The sequence below is a fragment of the Gossypium hirsutum genome, chromosome D01 (genome assembly GCF_007990345.1).
Source record: "Gossypium hirsutum isolate 1008001.06 chromosome D01, Gossypium_hirsutum_v2.1, whole genome shotgun sequence".
NCBI classification, from domain to species: domain Eukaryota; kingdom Viridiplantae; phylum Streptophyta; class Magnoliopsida; order Malvales; family Malvaceae; genus Gossypium; species Gossypium hirsutum.
The window spans coordinates 14,428,281-14,446,484 of record NC_053437.1 but is presented as its reverse complement, the minus strand read 5'-3'; the positions used below and the strand labels follow the sequence as shown (position 1 = coordinate 14,446,484).

The following is an 18,204-nucleotide window of genomic DNA, read 5'->3' as shown; positions in this document are numbered from 1 at the left end:
TTAAAAAAATTAGCAAATTTTAAAAGTTAAAGGGAGTTGAGTTAATAAAAAATTTAATAATTGAATAACTAAAATAAAACTAAAAGCATAGTTGAGTGACTATAAGTGCAATTTACCCATGAGACACGCTTTGCAACTGGCGATGCTAAAATCTAAAACCAACTGAAACCTAAAACCATAAACTCCTCGAAGCTTTTATTCAGCTTCTCATCTCCCATTCCCTAACTTTTCATCAAAACTTTCAACACAAAGCCTTTGCATAGATCTACATTATACCAGTGTATACGAGATCAATTTCAGCTCAATTTTGTTGGAATACAAGTTGCCACTGTTGTTGAGTAAAAAGCTCCTTCTTGATCATCCGAAAGGTGCGTCAAATTCCATTCCTTTAAACAAACTCTTGGTTTCAAAACCCAGAATTTTTTATTAAAATTTCAAATAATTTCCTTTGATTTGCGCGTGAACGTTTCACTGGGTCGGCTTGTTTGGTTCTAGTGATTTCTGTAACTTCTGAAGAATGTAAAATGGTTTTCTTGTTCCTATATTGCTGATAATTTTCATCTAAAGGTTGACGTTCTTTAAAGCCCATAGAAAGCGAGCTTCTTTTAGAATTTTATTTTCAGCGGAAAAGCATTCTTAAGCAACCAAAAGAAAGTAATCTTAAAACTGAAAACCTTGAAAGATTTTTCATATATATATTTTTTACTTTTCGTCAATGGGGGCTTTATTGATTCTATTGTTTTTCTGTGTCATTTTCAGCTCCAAGAAATCTACGAAAGGGAAGAGACCTGGAAAGAGAGGGAACCGTTTCTGGAAGAGCATTGGTTTGGGCTTCAAAGCTCCTCGTGAAGCTATTGAAGGTTCGTTTTCCTTCAAACTTATGTATGTATTCAGGTCTTGTGGAATTAAAGTTTATGATTATATAAACCACTTCTGGAAGTGAAATAGATAAATATGTATTTAGAGTTTATCTTTTTACATAAACTAATGTAGAAGATTGAACCGGTGGGTCCATAATTATGGCCTGAACAGTGGAGCCAGGTCCAGTGCTTGTTCAGTTTCTGGCTTGACCACCGGCAATACCGCCCAATATAGCTGAGCAAAGTTTCGAATTTGAATAATAAGATTCACTACAGTAACTTAACTCTAGTACTTTCCATGTCTTTTTATTTCATTGTATTGTAGTAATATAGTCCTCTGGTTTTCTCATGTTTTCCGTTTGTAGTATTGGTTTATGTCATTTTTGGGGTTGTATGGTTCAAGAAAAGTTACGGTCCTTGCTTTAGTTGATTAAGGAGCTTCAAAGCTTTGTTATTTTGCTCTACTTAAAAGACAGATATTTGCTTTGTTTTTAGTCAGTTCCATTTTTTTTTTACAGTGTAACACTGTGTTTGGTTCAATGTATTAGGTAATCCATTACTGACCGATTACGCGCCTATTACATTACGCCCCTAATCCGGCGTTTGGTCCGCTGTAATAGGTATTACGCGCGTAATACAATCCCGACCTAATCCCCAAATTCCCTGCTTTTCTAATCCCTTCCCAAATCGAGTAATAGGTATTACGTCTGGCTTCCCTCCCCAACTCTCTGTTTTACCCTCCCTCCCTACCCGACCCTCTCCTCTTCTATCCTCATAATTTCTCCTCCCAGTTGCATTTTGGTGGAAAAAAACAAAACAAAACCAAACAAAAACAGAAATGGGTTTCCCCGATGCATCCGCAATCGGCGGAGGCCCGAAACCCGACTCTGAATCTGCCCTCCTCCTCCGCACATTCCTATAACCAGAAGATAAATTCAATTTGGGCTACATCATCTACTTCACTTTGGGCGTTGGCTTTCTCCTCCCATGGAATAGCTTCATCACTGCCGTCGATTACTTTTCCTACCTCTACCCGGAAGCTTCCGTCCACCGTGTTTTCGCCGTCGTTTACATGGTCGTCGGCCTCGCTTGCCTCTTGGTCATTGTATTTTATGCTCACAAGAGTAAAGCTTACATGCGGATCAATGTTGGTTTGGGCATTTTCGTGGTTTCCCTCCTCGTCGTGCCTGTTATGGATGCGGTTTATATTAAGGGTCAGGTCGGATTGTATGACAAATTCTACGTCACGGTCGGTCTTCTCGCTCTGGCGGGTATAGGCGATGCGCTTGTTCAAGGTGGGCTCATTGGAGTGGCTGGGGAATTGTCTGAACGCTACATGCAGGCTATCGTTGCGGGATCCGGCGGTTCTGGTAATTTAACGACCAACTTTTTGACTAACTGTAGATATGGATGTTAATTTAATTTTGTTGATCCATGAATTCTTGAAAGTTGGTGAAGTTTATTAGATTGGTACTTAAAGGAGTCATTGGTCTATTTCTAAGGAACTTGTTCTTCATTATTTGAAGGCTCAGAAATTTAGCTGTTTAGTATTGTTCTGGTCTGTGACCTCCGGTTTCCGGTACCAACAAGGGCCTCGGCTAACCCAGGTCTAACTCCATTTTTGGGAGGAAGCTCCCTCTATGCGGTTTTCTCCATCCATAAGATTCAAATTCAAGACTTTGCTTAAGGGCATCGAGCTGTTCAGTAATTACTAATTATTATAGCTGAAGTAGCCCAACCAGTGGTTTGACTCAAGGATAGCTTAATTATATGTTAGTTGTTTTCAAGGTATGTTTTGCTTTAACAGCTTGAAAGTTGCCTTGATTCGCCAGGTATGTAATAAAGCTCTTGATGACACTATGAACTCTGAATCTTGAACCACTTGTAACATTTTTCCTCTACCACACATGGTCTATGGCTATGCTTTTTATATGGTGTAATAGAAATTAAACCATAGTTACTATTAGTACCCATGTGGTCAGTAGTTTCACTTGAATATTCCTGGATACAAAATTCATTTCTTTCATTTTTTATCTTTTGTATTGAATCCTATTATATAAAGAACTGTGCTGCTTCCTCGTCTAATGAAATTTTAATTTATCAAATTGTTGGGCGCAGGGGTCCTTGTTTCAATGCTAAGGATCCTAACCAAAGCTGTATTTCCACAAGATGCTGATGGCCTGAGAAAGAGTGCCTACCTTTACTTTTTTACTAGCATTCTGTTTATGGTCATATGCATAGTCTTGTACAATGTGGCACACAAACTTCCGATTATGCAGTAAGAGTTAAAGGCTGAGGCTGTTAAGGAGGAAAAAGCAGAGAAAGGTCCCATGACCGGGCCTGTTTGGAGAGCAACCTTGTGGAATATAGTAGGAACAGTCAAGTGGTATGGATTTGGGATCGTCCTCATATATGTTGTGACTTTATCAATATTTTCAGGATACATCACGGAGGATGTGCACTCATTGGTTCTCAAGGACTGGTATCCGGTCCTCCTTATAACAGGCTACAATGTGTTTGACCTGGTTGGCAAATCGTTGACTGCAGTCTATCTCCTTGAAAATGCAAAGGTTGCTATTTCCGCTTGTGTTGTGAGGTTACTGTTCTTTCCTCTCTTCATAGGTTGCTTGCACGGCCCTCAGCTCTTCCGAACAGAGTTTCTAGTCTCGTTACTGACTTGCCTTCTAGGTCTAACTAATGGCTACTTGACAAGTGTGTTAATGATCATGGCTCCCAAATCTGTCCAGATACAACACGCAGAGACTTCTGGCATCGTTATGGTGTTATTTCTAGTAGTTGGTCTGGCATCAGGATCAGTCATAGCTTGGTTCTGGGTCATCTGATCATCAGCCAAGATCTCTCCAACAGGTGGCCGCTATGAATTTGTGCTAATGATGTTTTTACCTTTGTAAAGTTTATCTAAAAGCCGTTGTTTGTAGCAGTGTTTTTCTTCAAATTGTATGATGAATACTGTGCCTGAAGTGTGCATATCTGCTTTCAATGTATACCTGCATCTTAAAAACATGAAAAAGAAAAAATGGAAACATTTGGCTATTATGTGCTTTTAGTCTAGTTTGCTTCCATTGAATTTCTATGATGTTGCAGCAGATATAGTTATAGAGTTTAAATAGGAAAATTGGAGTGATTTACGGTATTGAATTTCTATGATGTTGCAGCAAATATAGTTATAATATATTTAATAATAATTATGTTAATTTATATTTTACAGTATCATATATTATGATTTGAGTAAATTCATATAAGAATATTAATTATTAAGAATTTTATTAAATTATATATTTTAATTAAAATATATTTAATAATAATTATGTTTAAATATGATTAAATTATTTATTATTGATATTAATAATCTTATTAAAATTTAAATAACAATAACAATAATAATTTACCAAAACAAATTTCTGCTAATTATTAAGAATTTTATTAAATTATATATTTTAATTAAAATATATTTAATAATAATTATGTTTAAATATGATTAAATTATTTATTATTGATAATAATAATCTTATTAAAATTTAAATAACAATAATAATAATCATTTACCAAAACAAATTTATGCTAAGGGTATTCTAGTCATTTTAGTTTTTTCCATTATGCTATTACACCTCTATTTCATTCAACCAAACACAAGATTACTATTACGCCTCTATTCCATTACATTCAACCAAACAGTTGATTTGCTATTACACCTCTATTCCATTACACCTCTATTCCATTACACCTCTAATCCAATACACCTCTAATCCAATACAGCGAACCAAACGTGCCCTTAATGGTTTTTTAAAGACAGGTTTGACTGACGACAGAACTAATTTAAAAATGGGCATTATGTTTCCAATCAGATTTGAGTTTTCAAAAACCCTTTACCAAAACAGCATTAGAAACTTTTTTTTTATGGAACATTAGAAACTTTAAATATAACAATTAAGTAATGATTTTATATTCATTTATAATTGATTATTTGTTTATTATTTATTACCATATTTGTTGCATGTTATTATTTATTGAACTGGTGGTTCCATAATTATAGCCTCGAAAAAAAACTTCAAATAATTTTTTTTGATTTGGGCATGAGGGCATCAATGTTTTACTAGGTCGGTTTGTTTGGTTCTAGTGGTTTTCATAACTTTTGAAGAATGTAAAATCAGTCTTCTTGTCCCTTTATTGCAGATTATTGGCTTTTTTTCAAGTTCGCAAATTTTCAACAGGAATGTCACAAAGAAGGGTTTTGAAAACGGAATCGTTACGATAAATCAATCCAGTTTTATAATTCATATTCGTTTATATCTATTGCCGAAAACGATATTTAATTGATTTATTTGCCAAAACGTAACTTACAATGGAAGTCACAGAAAACGTTATTTTTGGAAAACTCATTCGTAATTTTGGAAAAAAAAATTGTTTTAGTAAAAACTATGTTTTTAGATATTTGTCGCGAATAAAATGTAAAAACAAAGTCTAAATTCTATAATAAAATCAAACAGTCCGGAGAGTCCATAAATTACAAAACTCTCAGAGAATAATCCTTAATTTAATAAAATAAAAACCATGAGCTTAAACGGTTACAAGCTCGTGGTTGTCGTGAGGCTCCGTCACACCCATCCACCTAAGTTTGTGGATTACCTGAACAAAACAGACAAACAGATGTGAGTTTTTGTAAATTCTATGTGTAACCTAACAGAATTAGACATGCTTTTCATATAGATAACACATACACAGTCAGATTCAGATTCATATTCGAACTTAAGTCATTTACAGATTACAGAATCAGATATGCTGAACAGATATGCAGAATCTTATCCCCCATCTTTTACACACCAAATCCGACTATCCCATCACACCATGTGGGGTTAAAACACCTACCCATCCTTATACACCACATTGTGTCATTATGACACATAAGATAATATGTAGCCATGTTGCCAGAATATAGGCGGATGTCATCATACAGAACACTTCCTTCACATATACAAAACTCACCCCAGTCACAGATACAGATATACAGATATAGTAATCTCATGCATAACATGCTCATATACGAATGTCATATATATAATTATCAGAATAATCAGACATGCATAACGTGTCCAACTCAGGGCAGAATATTAGATCACAAAATTTTAGGGTTTGGTTAACCCTTACCAACCCTACGGTAGGCCCACAGTTGATCAGAACGACCCGTGCAACTCTAGGAAAATTTTTAGAATTACGGGCCCACATGCTCGTGTGGGCTCACACGCCCAGATTAGCCTTGCCCGTGTGGCCCACACGTCTATCTGGCCCACATGCCCAACTTGGCCTAGCCCGTGTAGCCCACACGGCCACACTCACACCACCACAAGGTTGTGTCTTGCGCACAACCATGCCCTCGTCAACCACACGGCCGTGTCTCGCACACAACCAACCACATAGCCATGCACATGCCCGTGTGGCGTAGACAGTGTGGTTTTTTTGACTTTCGTCGAAGCTTGATTTTTTGTGTTTTGGGTATACACTTGGTATGATTTTGGTGCGAAACCACTCCCGAGGCCTTCGAAACTTAAAACATAGCGCCCAAATGCCCAATTAGCAGTCAATTACGAATTGATACATAACCCGAAATAATGCGTATGACTTACCGATGACACGAACAGACCCTAGCATGATTTAGGCTATCCGAACGAAACTTCACCGTTCACCACCTTCTCCTATACCACAAATATGCAGAAATCAGTCCCTTAACTACTCACCATTTCGCCAAAATAAAAGTAAACCCTAACCAGTGTTTTGGAAATCGAAAGTTACAAAATACCATAGTCTCACTTACCAGAATCGTGCGATGAACACTGAAATAACAAGAAACAAATAAACGACAACAGGCAAAAAGAAACAGAATCGCAGAAAAGAAGAGGAAAAAGAAAATGGCAAGAAATAGGGAAATTAACGTCAGATTCATTTTGGAAAAGAGAAAAAATAATTGAAAATTTAAAAAAGAAATAAAAATCAAAGATATGATAACATATTCCCTGATTTTCTCCCACTAACCCATTAACTCACAACCTCCCCAGACTTTTAGCTCAACAGAATTAGACACGCTTTTCATACAGATAACACATACACAGTCAGATTCAGATTCATATTCGGACTTAAGTCCTTTACAGATACAGATACAGATAACATAATCAGATATGCAGAACAGATATACAGAATCCTATCCCTCATCCTCTACACACAAAATCTGACCATCCCATCACACCATGTGGGGTTAAAAACACCCACCCATCCCTACACACCACATTGTGTCATTACGACACATATCAGATAATATGCAACCATGCTGCTAGAATATAGGCGAAGGTCGCCATACAGAACACTTCCTCCACATATATAAAATCCACCCCAATCACAGATACAGATATATAGATACAGTAATCCCATGCATAAAATGCTCATATACGAATGTCATATATATAGTTATCAGAATAATCAGACATGCATAACAGTGTCCAACTCAAAGAAGAATATCAAATCACAAAATTTTAGGGTTTGGTTATCCCTTTCCGACCCTACAGTAGGCCCATAGTTGATCGGAATGACCGGTGCAACCCTAGGGAAAATTTCAGAATTATGGGCCCACATGCCCGTGTGGGCCCACACGCCCAACTTGGCCTACCTTTGTAGCCCACACGGTTGCACTCACACCATTACATAGTCGTGTCTTGCGCACGGCCATGCTCTCGTCAACCACACGGCCGTGTCTCGCACACGGCCAACCACACAGCTATGCACATGCATGTGTGGCGTCAACAGTGTGGTTTTTTGGCTTTCTTTAAAGCTCGATATTTTGCGTTTTGGGTACACACTTGGTACGATTTTGGTGCGAAACCACTCCCGAGGCCTTCGAAACCTAAAACATAGCGCCAAAATGCCCAATTAACAATCAATTACGAATTGATACATAACCTGAAATAACACACATGACTTACCGATGACACAAACAAACCCTAACGCGATTTAGACTATCCAAACCAAACTTCATCGCTTACCACCTTCTCCTATACCATAAATATGCAGAAATCAGTCCCTTAACTACTCACTTCACTAAAACAAAAGTATAACCTTAACCAGCGTTTTGGAAATCGAAAGTTACAAAGTGCGATAGTTTCACTTACCAGAATCGTGCGATGAACACAGAAATAACGAGAAACAAATATAAGACAACAGACAAAAAGAAACAAAATCGCAGGAAAGAAGAGGAAAAAGAAATTGGCAGAGAACAGGGAAACTAACGTTAAATTGATTTTGGAAGAGAGAGAAAATAATTGAAAATCTGAAAAAGAAATAAAAATCAAAGATATGACAACATATTCTCTGATTTTCTCCCACTAACCCACTAACTCACAACCTCCCCAGACACTCAATAAGGGTAAGATTAGGATTAGAAAAATAACAAAATTTAACAAAGGTGAAACTTGAACCTTAAACCTCTCAAACACACCTAGTACACTTAACCACTAAAACAAATACACATTTATGTAAGTTATTTACAGAAACAGAAATAAATTATTTAGGGCGTTACAAACTTAATATGTCATTAACTATTTTTGTGGTAGAAAGAATAAAAGATAAATATAGTTGTGAGAAACAATTCTACTTGGCTATCCTCATTTGAATAATTTCTAAAGATTAAAAAAATACCACACATTAATAACTTTACATAATTATTTTCATTTTTAAAAACTTAAAAAAAATCCAGTCAATTAAGTATTTATACCATACATTAATAACTATGTAATTTACTAGTAAAATATTATTTTAACGGTAGTGATTTTTTTCAATACAAATGAATAATTATATTACAATGGGGAAGGGGAAAAGGGCTTTACAAACACAGAAATTGAACTTTAAACCTTACGGTAATCAACTTGAAACTCATACAAGTTTGACCATTAAACCAATGATGTGATTGGCTAATGATTATGGTCAAACCATAGGAACATTAATTATCAAATAATATTATGTGCACATTTATATAAACACTAAAAGTAACCTAATTTGTCGTCCAAAAATTTGAAAGGAGGAAAAGATATGAGATGTGAGGGCAAATTTTTTATTCACCATCTAAATTTATCTAGACATAAACTAAAGGCATAATACAAAAAATAGCTCCGAGCGTTTGATTGTTTGGTCACTTTAGCCTTTTTTTTTGTTAAATTGATATATTTTTAAAGTTTTGAGTGATTCTTATAAAAAAACCTAATAATTCTTGTATTTTTCCGAGTAATATAAAAGCATCTCTTTTTTAGATATGTATTATCAATTCCACTAGAAATACAAGTCTATTAAGTTGAATAGGAGGGAGTTATAATTATTTTTATTTAAAATAAATTATATAAAAAGTAATACACTAATTTTAAAATTATTATCAAATAAATTGTAAGAAAGTAAAAATACTACAAGTAAAATTAAGGATAGGTTTGGATGAGCGATTGGGTGCGGTGCGTTTAGTTTACTTTTTGTCTGACGCTATAATATCATTACAGTATCTAATCTCACCGCCATGACTGTTTTTACACTAACCGCAGGTAAAGGCATCGTCCATCCAAACTCACCCTAAAATGACGTTAAAGTTTCTTATTTACTTATTTATAAAATTTTAAAATATACTTGTAATAATAATATTAACACGATTTGTGAAATTTGGGTGTCGGATGGGATTATTATCAGGTTGTTGGTAGGAGGAGAAATAATAGAGCCTAAAACAAACAAGTTAAAAAACGTATACTTGCCCAAGACCTCATTTTTTTCTGCCTATCTCAGCTGAAAAACATACCGCTCTTCTTCCCAATCACCTCTATCTTTCCTGACCGGTAAGTCCCTTTGCTTATGCCTCTTTTGTAAAGGATTTCTTTTAATCTGTCTTAGTTCTTAATTCTTGTTTCATGCTTTTTAAAAATAAAAAATAAAATTTAGTTGCTTTTTTGAAGGTCTGAGCTTTAAGCAAATCACTGCAGTTATTGTTGAATGGGCAAACGAAGTTGCTTATTTTTGCGGGTTCCCGGGTTATGCATGTGAAATGTTTGACAAAATGACGCTAAGGAAATTTGGGTTTCTTTGAATGAGGGGGAAAAAGGGTGATTTAATGACTGTATCGGGGTGAAGATTACAGTAGGGTTGATTATGGAAGTCACCGATTTTTTCTGGTTTAGTGAAGTATGCCATTGATGTTGGACTATCCTTCCTTCTGAGGAATGCCAAATGATGATGTTCATAGTTTATTCTAATTAAAAAAGCAATGAACTTTGATACTTAGACATTTATAATCTATGTTGAAATTTTATTAATCTCATACATTTTGGCTAGAGAAGTAGGTTCAACTGTTTTCTTTATCTCCCTGAAATGTGGAGATTGATGCTGATAATATTTCTGTTTTGCTTAATTGGCTAGTGCGCAGAGCTTGAGCTTTAAATTCTAAAAATGGAAGATGTCATAACAGAAATACCCTCACCATCTAGATTCTTTCAGGAATATCTTAACAACTTTATAATTCCATATCCATCTCTCGTGTTGTCATTCCTTATGTTTTTTATTCCTACGCCTGAAAAGATCTTAACAATTAACAGAATTATATAATATTATATTGTTTTAGATTTTGGCAAAGGTTTGACTACAAATCTATTTTAAAAACGGGCATTATGTTCCGAATCGGATTTGAGTTTTCTAAAACCTTTTACCAAAACAGCATTAGAAACTTTCTTTTTATAGAACATTAGAAGCTTTAAATATAACAATTAAGTAATGATTTTATATTCATTCATGCTTGATTTTGTGTTATTATTTATTTCCATATATGTTGCATGTCATTATTTATTGAACTGGTGGTTTCATAATTATAGCCTGGAAAAAGAACTTCAAATAATTTCCTTTGATTTGGGCATGAGGGCATCAACCTTTTACTAGGTCGGCTTGTTTGGTTCTAGTGATTTCCATAACTCTTGAAGAATGTAAAATCGGTCTTCTTGTCCCTTTTTTGCAGATAATTGCTTTGTTTGTGGGTTCGCGAATCTTCAACCAGTCCTGCAATGGTTGGAGAATCATTGCCAGAGTTCAACTATCCCAAAGATGTTTTGCAGCCTTTACTTAGCACATCAAATTTGTCTTCGCTACAACAAGCCCAAGAGATTCTTATAAAAGATTCTAGAGCTGCTGTTGGCCGTGCAGAACTTGCTTCAAAGAATATCCTTCCTACTGTTTTGAAGCTTGTTGAATCTCTCCATCGTGCATCAAGTCAAGAATATCTCATGCAAGCTACGAAGCTTCTTAGGAATCTATGTGCTGGAGAAGTTGCCAATCAGAATTCGTTTGTTGAGCATAATGGAATTGAAACTGTTTTGACTGTTTTGAGGTCTGCAGCACTTCTTTCTGATCCAGATTTTGGGATTATTCGTTTGAGTTTGCAAGTTCTGGCAAATGTTTCATTGGCTGGAGCAGAACATCAACAGGCTATTTGGCTTAAGTTGTTCCCTAACGAGTTTTTCATACTAGCAAGCATCTGTAGTCTGGAGACCAGTGATCCTTTGTGTATGATTTTATACACCTGTTGTGATGGAAAGCCTGGACTGGCTATTGAGCTATGTAGAGATCCAGGGTTGCCTATTGTAGCTGGCATAATTTGGACCGTTGCTTCAGGTACAAATGATGAGCCTTCGATTTTAAGTTCTTTTACTATGTTCCCTACTTTGTTTTAGATAGATTTAGCTAACTCTAGATCTCTCTTTTTTCTATTATCTTTTAATACCAGTTGGTTCTAGAGAAGATTGGTTTAAGTTACTTCTCTCAAGATTATGTTTGGAAGACATTCACTTCCCTGCACTGTTCTTTAAATTATGTGAAGGCAATGCTTCTGAGGATAGGGGAAACACTGCTTTAGGGGATAATGTTTTCTCATCGGAGCAGGCTTTTCTTCTGCGAATCATATCTGAGATCCTAAATGAACGAATTAATGAAGTAAGAGTTCCCAATGAGACTGCATTGTGTGTTCTTGGAATATTTAAGAGATCAGTAAGTATTGTTGATTTTGGTGCTAGAGCCAAGTCTGGTCTTCCAACTGGCTCTACATCCGTTGATGTTATGGGATATTCCCTCATTATTTTGAGGGATATCTGCGCTCAAGACAGTCTAGGAGACTTGAAGAAAGATTCTGTAGATGTTGTTGATTTGCTACTATCCAATGATCTTACAAATGTTATTTTATCATTGCTTCATGATCTTGAGCCGCCAGCAATCATAAGAAAAACCCTGAAGGATAGTGAAAACGGAGAACTGAATTTGGGTTCAACTAAGCTCTGCCCTTACAAAGGATTTCGGAGAGATTTGGTTGCGATAATTGGGAATTGTGCCTATAGAAGGAAGAACGTACAGGATGAAATAAGGCAGAAAAGTGGGATCCTACTGTTGTTACAGCAGCGTGTTACTAATGATGACAACCCGTATTTGAGGGAATGGGGGATTTGGTCTTTGAGAAATTTATTAGAAGGTAATGCAGAAAACCAACAGATAGTAGCTGATTTACAGCTACAAGGGTCTGTTGACATGCCTGAACTTGCCAGACTTGGTCTTAAAGTGGAGGTTGATCAAAACACACATCGTGCAAAGCTAGTAAATATCCCAGGAAGCTACACAAAGCCTGTCGAGTAAACTTTTTTTGGCTATTTTGGTATATATTTTTTTATAATGCTATTTTAGTATAGTTGACTCGTAGGTGTCATATTCTTTGAAGAATTTTTTCCGATTTGGACCCTTCTTTTAGGAACTCATCTAGAAAACAAGAAGCTTGATTATGAAATCTGATTTTATAATGGTACAATTTGTAGATGAAGATATAGAAAATTGTCTTTCCCCTCTGTCTTGATGATTCAGTTTTTGCTGATATCTGGGAATGAATTTGCTTTTATATGTGTATTGGTCATCATTTTCCAGAACACTTGATATTTCTTGGTACAGATTATGCATTGACCTTTTGATTGTTCTTGCAAAATTCAATGTTTTCAGTGCTTGTGTTAAAAATTGATCGTACTGAAGAAAGAAAAGCCAACTCCCATTTTAATATTTGATGGATTGTTGAACCCTTAAATGTTATTGTATGGTTTAGATAATTATCCTTGGATTGTTTCATGACAATATTGATATAGATATGAAAGGGTTCCCTTCACATTGCTGCTTGCCCTTTCTTAGGTTTTAAGTTATGCCTTAAAAGAGTTACTCCTTTGCTTTAAAACCATTTCTCAGTAAGGTCCTTTGTTGCTTGAATGTATTGTTTAATTATTGAAAGAACTTTCTTCATTCTCCTTTTAATAATGCATGTTAATTATTGGGATTAAAATGTTGTTTTTAGCTCATATTACTTTTTGATAAATAATTTATGATTGACTCGTGTTCCTAGTTTTGAAATTCAGTCGATTCTATCTTTCGCAACACTGAGATCACTGTGCTGTCACTTGATAATATATGACAGGCGTGTAGGTCCTCTCTAGTTTATGGAGAAAATGTCCACCAGAGAACCACAATTACACATTCAAGCACACCACACCGCAACTTTCATCCTCTCCACCAAACGGCCCAATACCAATACCCTTCCATTTGGTTTCCCAGAAAATGTGGAGCTGTAGTAAATACTAATTTTATACAGTGCATGAATCTCAACAAGAAAGAGAGTTTGGAGATTCCCAAGAGTAGGGTTGATACAAATTTATTCCGGTACACATTACACCAACTCAATCTGGAATTTAAATAATAGTACAGATTTATCTATATAATATATACCATATCTACTCTATATTTATAACCTCTTCCAACAGTACATATATATAGAATTTTTTTTGTTTTCCTTTTTTATATTATATTAATAATTAAATAATGACTATAAGTATAATAAATAAATAATAATACGGAACAATAAAATTAAAAAAAGTAAGTAATAAAAAAATATATAAATGGGTTTAGGTTTTAAACCTAAGATTTAAAACTATAGAATATTTCTAGACGAGATTGGAAGGTGAAAATACAACAAATTCCAAGAGAGATTAATGTTTTTGCGCATGAATTGGCTAGTTCGATGAGAGAATTTCCTTATGATTTTAAAGTATTCCAGGACACTCTAGATCTATTGGTGGAGCAGTTACATATAGATGTTCAGCATGCGATTACTTATATTAATTTACTTTTTTTATATAAAAGAAAAAGTATAGAATGTGACTACAATAAGAATTTACCTTTTCACTTGCATATATATTTTGACGTCAATTGGATTTGTATAAATTGTTAATATATTAAATATTTATAAGTCATATAATAACTATTATAACCTAAAATACGTTTTTATATATCAAATAGGTTTTTCTTACGAAAAAGAGAAGGGATAGGAAGAGACGGATGCTACAAGCGACATCTGTATCCACACCCATACTTGTTAGGGGTTATGCAAATTTAGGGTGGGTTTGGATGGGTGATTGGGTGCAGTGCGGTGTGTTTAGCTTACTTTTTGTTTCACACTATAGTATCGCTACAATATCTAATCTCACCGCCACCACTGTTTTTATACTAACCGCAGGTAAACACACCGCCCATCCAAACTCACCCTTAATCATTTAATGGGCCAATCTTAAGAAGCAAACACAACAATTGAGACTTAAATTGAATTCCTTACAGCAAATTTTTTTTCCAACTACTTAAATGAGGTCTGTGAAGATCATGATGTTGCGAAGCACGTTTCTTGGATCAATTTAGGAAGCTTCCTACTTTAGAAAGTTTCTTAAATTAATAGTTTTTTTGTTTTTACTTTAGACAATATTTGTAACAATTAGACAAGATTATTTTGTGGTTATAATAAACTTTATCCACTTAAATAAGAATATAGTAAATGGGAATAGGGTGTTCAAATGGTTAACCGAATTGAATTAGTATTAATCAAATTAATTAAAATTGTTAATTCTTTAACCGTTAACTGAACAGGAATTTAAAAAAAAAATTATTCGAACAAGATATTTTAGTTGACCGAATTAACTGAAATTTATATGTTTTTTTTAAAAACAAGAATTAAACATATCAAAAAAAAATTGATAATGTTCATTTGACTGAATTAAAATTACATATAATTTGTATTATTAATTATTAAGTTTGGTTAATTCAGTTAATTATCCAATTTCGAACTAAATTAACTGATAACCGAACATTTAAAAAATTATTAACCGACCTCTGATCGAATTAGATCGATTAACCAAATTAGATTGATTCGATCGATTAATTCAATTTTAACTGAAATTTAAACACCCGCAACTTCAAAAAGGATTCAAATGGGTCAAAATTGATTCAAACTCCAAAGAAAATAAGCTCATCCTCGCCCTACTAGTTGGTTATATTGTTTGAAGGAGTTTAAAATACTCACATGCGTTCACATTCAATATACTTAAGAATGCAAACTTCAATGAGATAAACCAATAAATTCAACAAGAGTTTTGAATCATCCAAATTCCCCATATCAAGGACGATTATGTTGTGTTGAGGTAAGTTTTGAGAGAAATGGCCACTCCACTTAGTATCACTCAAGTTTCATAACTTGTTTTGCTTATGGATTTTGTACAACCAGTCTCGTGGTTGTAACTGAAGACGTGATTAGATCAGATAAAATCATTTTTCATGGATTTTAATGTGATCTACTTACCTTATTTATAGAGATATCCAATCCAAGAATATACGAGCTGACTTTATGAAGATTTGTCTAAATCCTTTTTAGCCTCATTTAATTTGATGAGATTTGTGCAAATCAAGATGGCTTGAAGGTTACTTTGTGAAATTAGATTTGTGCTATAAATATGAAAGCCTTGTTCTATAACGACCCGAAAGTCATTGGTGTTAAAAAGTGTGGTTTTAGAACCCCAATTTTGTAAATCTAGCTCGTAAATATTTTTATTAAATATTTTTATTAAATATTTACGATTTTATATTAGAAATGAATTGAATTTTGGTCAAGTAATTTTGGCGAATTAGAAATTAATTAATGTGCAAGGACTAAATCGCATAATTGATAAAAATATGTTTTGCTTATGGAATTATAATTAGGAATCTAATGTATAGAGGTTTAAATAGTAAATATACCTAGAAATCTATATATATGTGTCCAGTTAGTGTGGTAAGTATATATGTTATAATATAAAACATAAGTAATTAAGTTTATAAAATAAAAAATAATTAAATTAAAATGAAAGATGATAAGTTAGTGGATTGAAAGAGAAACATTTCACTTCTCTTTTCATCCAAAAATTTTTGAAACCAAGAAGAAAAGGGAGAAGCACATACGACTAGGGTTCTAAGGTTTCAATCTTCAAATTGGCTCGTTTAATTTAGTCATTATCTTGTAATTTTTATATTTTTTGAAGTCTGATAGTTCAAGCTAGTTGACCCATATCATAATTTTTGTTACTGTTAAAGAATTTGGATATTACAATTGTTGGATAATTGAAGCTTGAGGTGTTATTTTGATAGATTTTAAGTTTAGAATTGATAAAGGACTAAATTCTAAAATTAATTAATGATTTTACGCAATAGAGACTAAAATGAATAAATTTCAAAATTTGTGGTAAAAATGAAAAAAATAGGAAGCTCAATTGGGATTAGAGTGGAAATGGCATAAAAATTTGAAACTAAATTTGAAAGTTATGTTAGTCATGATTTTAATGACTAAATTGAATAAAATGAAAAAGTTACATAAATTAGAAATTGAATGTAATTTTGGGCTGTGTATTGATAATATTGTATGTTTGTTTTAATCCACAACTAACGTTGACTCATATCCCTCGAAAAAGAAAAGAAAAGATAAAGTTGTCGACAAATAGCTTGGAGTTTACGGTTTGCGTTTCTATAATCTGAACTATCTCAATTGTTGCAATTTTACATTGCATTGTACGGTAAGTTTATAAGGTAAGTTACAAATTGATTCGATGAGATGGAATGATGTGGTTGAATTGGTTATTTGTGTTAAGGATTAAATTGAATAGATTTAGAAATATTGAATGTTATTTGAATGTGAAATTGGACTTTTGTTGTGATGAACTCTGTTGTTTATATATATTTATGAGAATGATGGATATGTTTGATTGAGATTATGATAATGAAATGGGGAAATGATTGAAAATAAATTTGAGAAATTGTTACCCTCTTAACTGTTTGGGCCAGATCGGGTATAATTGGTATGCCATAGGATAAGAAGAGTTCAGGATAATACGACTACGTGTCGTGGAGTGTTGGGCACCCCATTTGCCAGTTATACCGACCAATGTTGGGCACATCTATTTGTCAGTTTTACCAGCCAGCACAGCGCGCAATTGATTATTACAAATTTATCCATTAAGCACTGGGTGCCAAATAGGTGTGTTGGTTGGATCCGCATATCTATCCGAGTCTGAGTCACGTTAATAAGGAAATAAAAGTGGGAATTGAAATAAAGGTATATAAATGGAATGGAAATAAAGATGTATATGATCTTTGAATGTATATTATGGAAATTGATAAGGCAATTGAATATAAAATGAAAGAAAAATGTGAAGAGGACTGTTTCTTAATGAAATGAATTGAGATATGATATGTGAAGTGATTTTCTATGAATCCATAAAATAAGATATGTTAGATTGTATAATGGAATATGTGAACTGGCATAGATGATATGTAAATTGCATTTTAATATTCATTTTTAACTTATGCATTTGAAATGTTTTATGTTATGTTTGAATGTTCAGATTATAGAAATACCACTGAGTTATACTCAACATATGGTTTTTGGTTAAACAAGTTAGGTACCTTTGAGTCAATCGCCAACTTTAGCATCCAGCGGCAATCCTGGACTCAAGAGTTGGTGATAGTTTCTATTGGGTTATGACATGTACCTAAGGAGTCTTTGGTTAAACAATACTTAAATTTGATCTTTTTGGCATTTTGAGAACTTTGTATAAATGCTTATATATGTAATTGATGACAATATTATCTTGTTGATTTGATTTGTGTTTTGCTTATAAATTGATAAAGTAGTATGCTTGAGATAAGTTAGTGAAATAATGCTATGTAATTGCTAGTTTGAATGGTTTTGGTATGGTTTGGTACTTGTTTATATGATTGATTTTGAATTATGGTTATATGATGCTTGAAATGGTTAAAAAATGTATGCTATGCTACTTGTTTTGGGGTGCCTTAGAAGGCATATTGGACTTGTTTGAATATGAATCTATTTTTGAGTTTAAATTGTTGGATTGAGTTGCCAATTGTGGCATATTGGTTAGGCACTTAGGTTGGT

The 18,204-nt window shown here is 33.8% G+C and overlaps 1 protein-coding gene and 1 pseudogene across 4 annotated transcripts; both read left to right on the top strand.

Moving 5' to 3' along the window:
- Positions 1-134: 134 nt before the first annotated feature.
- On the top strand, positions 135-13,702 carry LOC107922151 (ataxin-10). Of its 4 annotated transcripts, XM_016852026.2 has the most exons (5): positions 135-368; positions 760-860; positions 10,900-11,552; positions 11,665-12,579; positions 13,378-13,702. In XM_016852026.2, the coding sequence occupies exons 3-4, from the start codon at positions 10,946-10,948 to the stop codon at positions 12,558-12,560; spliced, it is 1,503 nt and encodes a 500-aa protein (XP_016707515.1). In that variant the 5' UTR covers positions 135-368; positions 760-860; positions 10,900-10,945; the 3' UTR covers positions 12,561-12,579; positions 13,378-13,702. The 4 variants fall into 4 exon arrangements, with proteins under 4 accessions (XP_016707515.1, XP_016707514.1, XP_016707518.1 ...); XM_016852025.2 differs by lacking the exon at positions 13,378-13,702 and having other exon boundaries at positions 136-368; positions 11,665-12,818; XM_016852029.2 differs by lacking the exons at positions 135-368; positions 760-860; positions 13,378-13,702 and adding exons at positions 9,576-9,733; positions 9,851-10,076 and having other exon boundaries at positions 11,665-12,818.
- LOC107921748 (equilibrative nucleotide transporter 1-like) lies at positions 716-3,914 on the top strand (annotated as a pseudogene).
- Positions 13,703-18,204: the final 4,502 nt, after the last annotated feature.

Coding starts and splice junctions, on each gene's coding strand:
- LOC107922151 (XM_016852026.2), top strand. CDS start 10,946: ATGGTTGGAGAATCATTGCCAGAGTTCAACTATCCCAAAGATGTTTTG. Junction 11,553..11,664: donor AATTTGGACCGTTGCTTCAG/GTACAAATGATG, acceptor TTTTAATACCAG/TTGGTTCTAGAGAAGATTGG.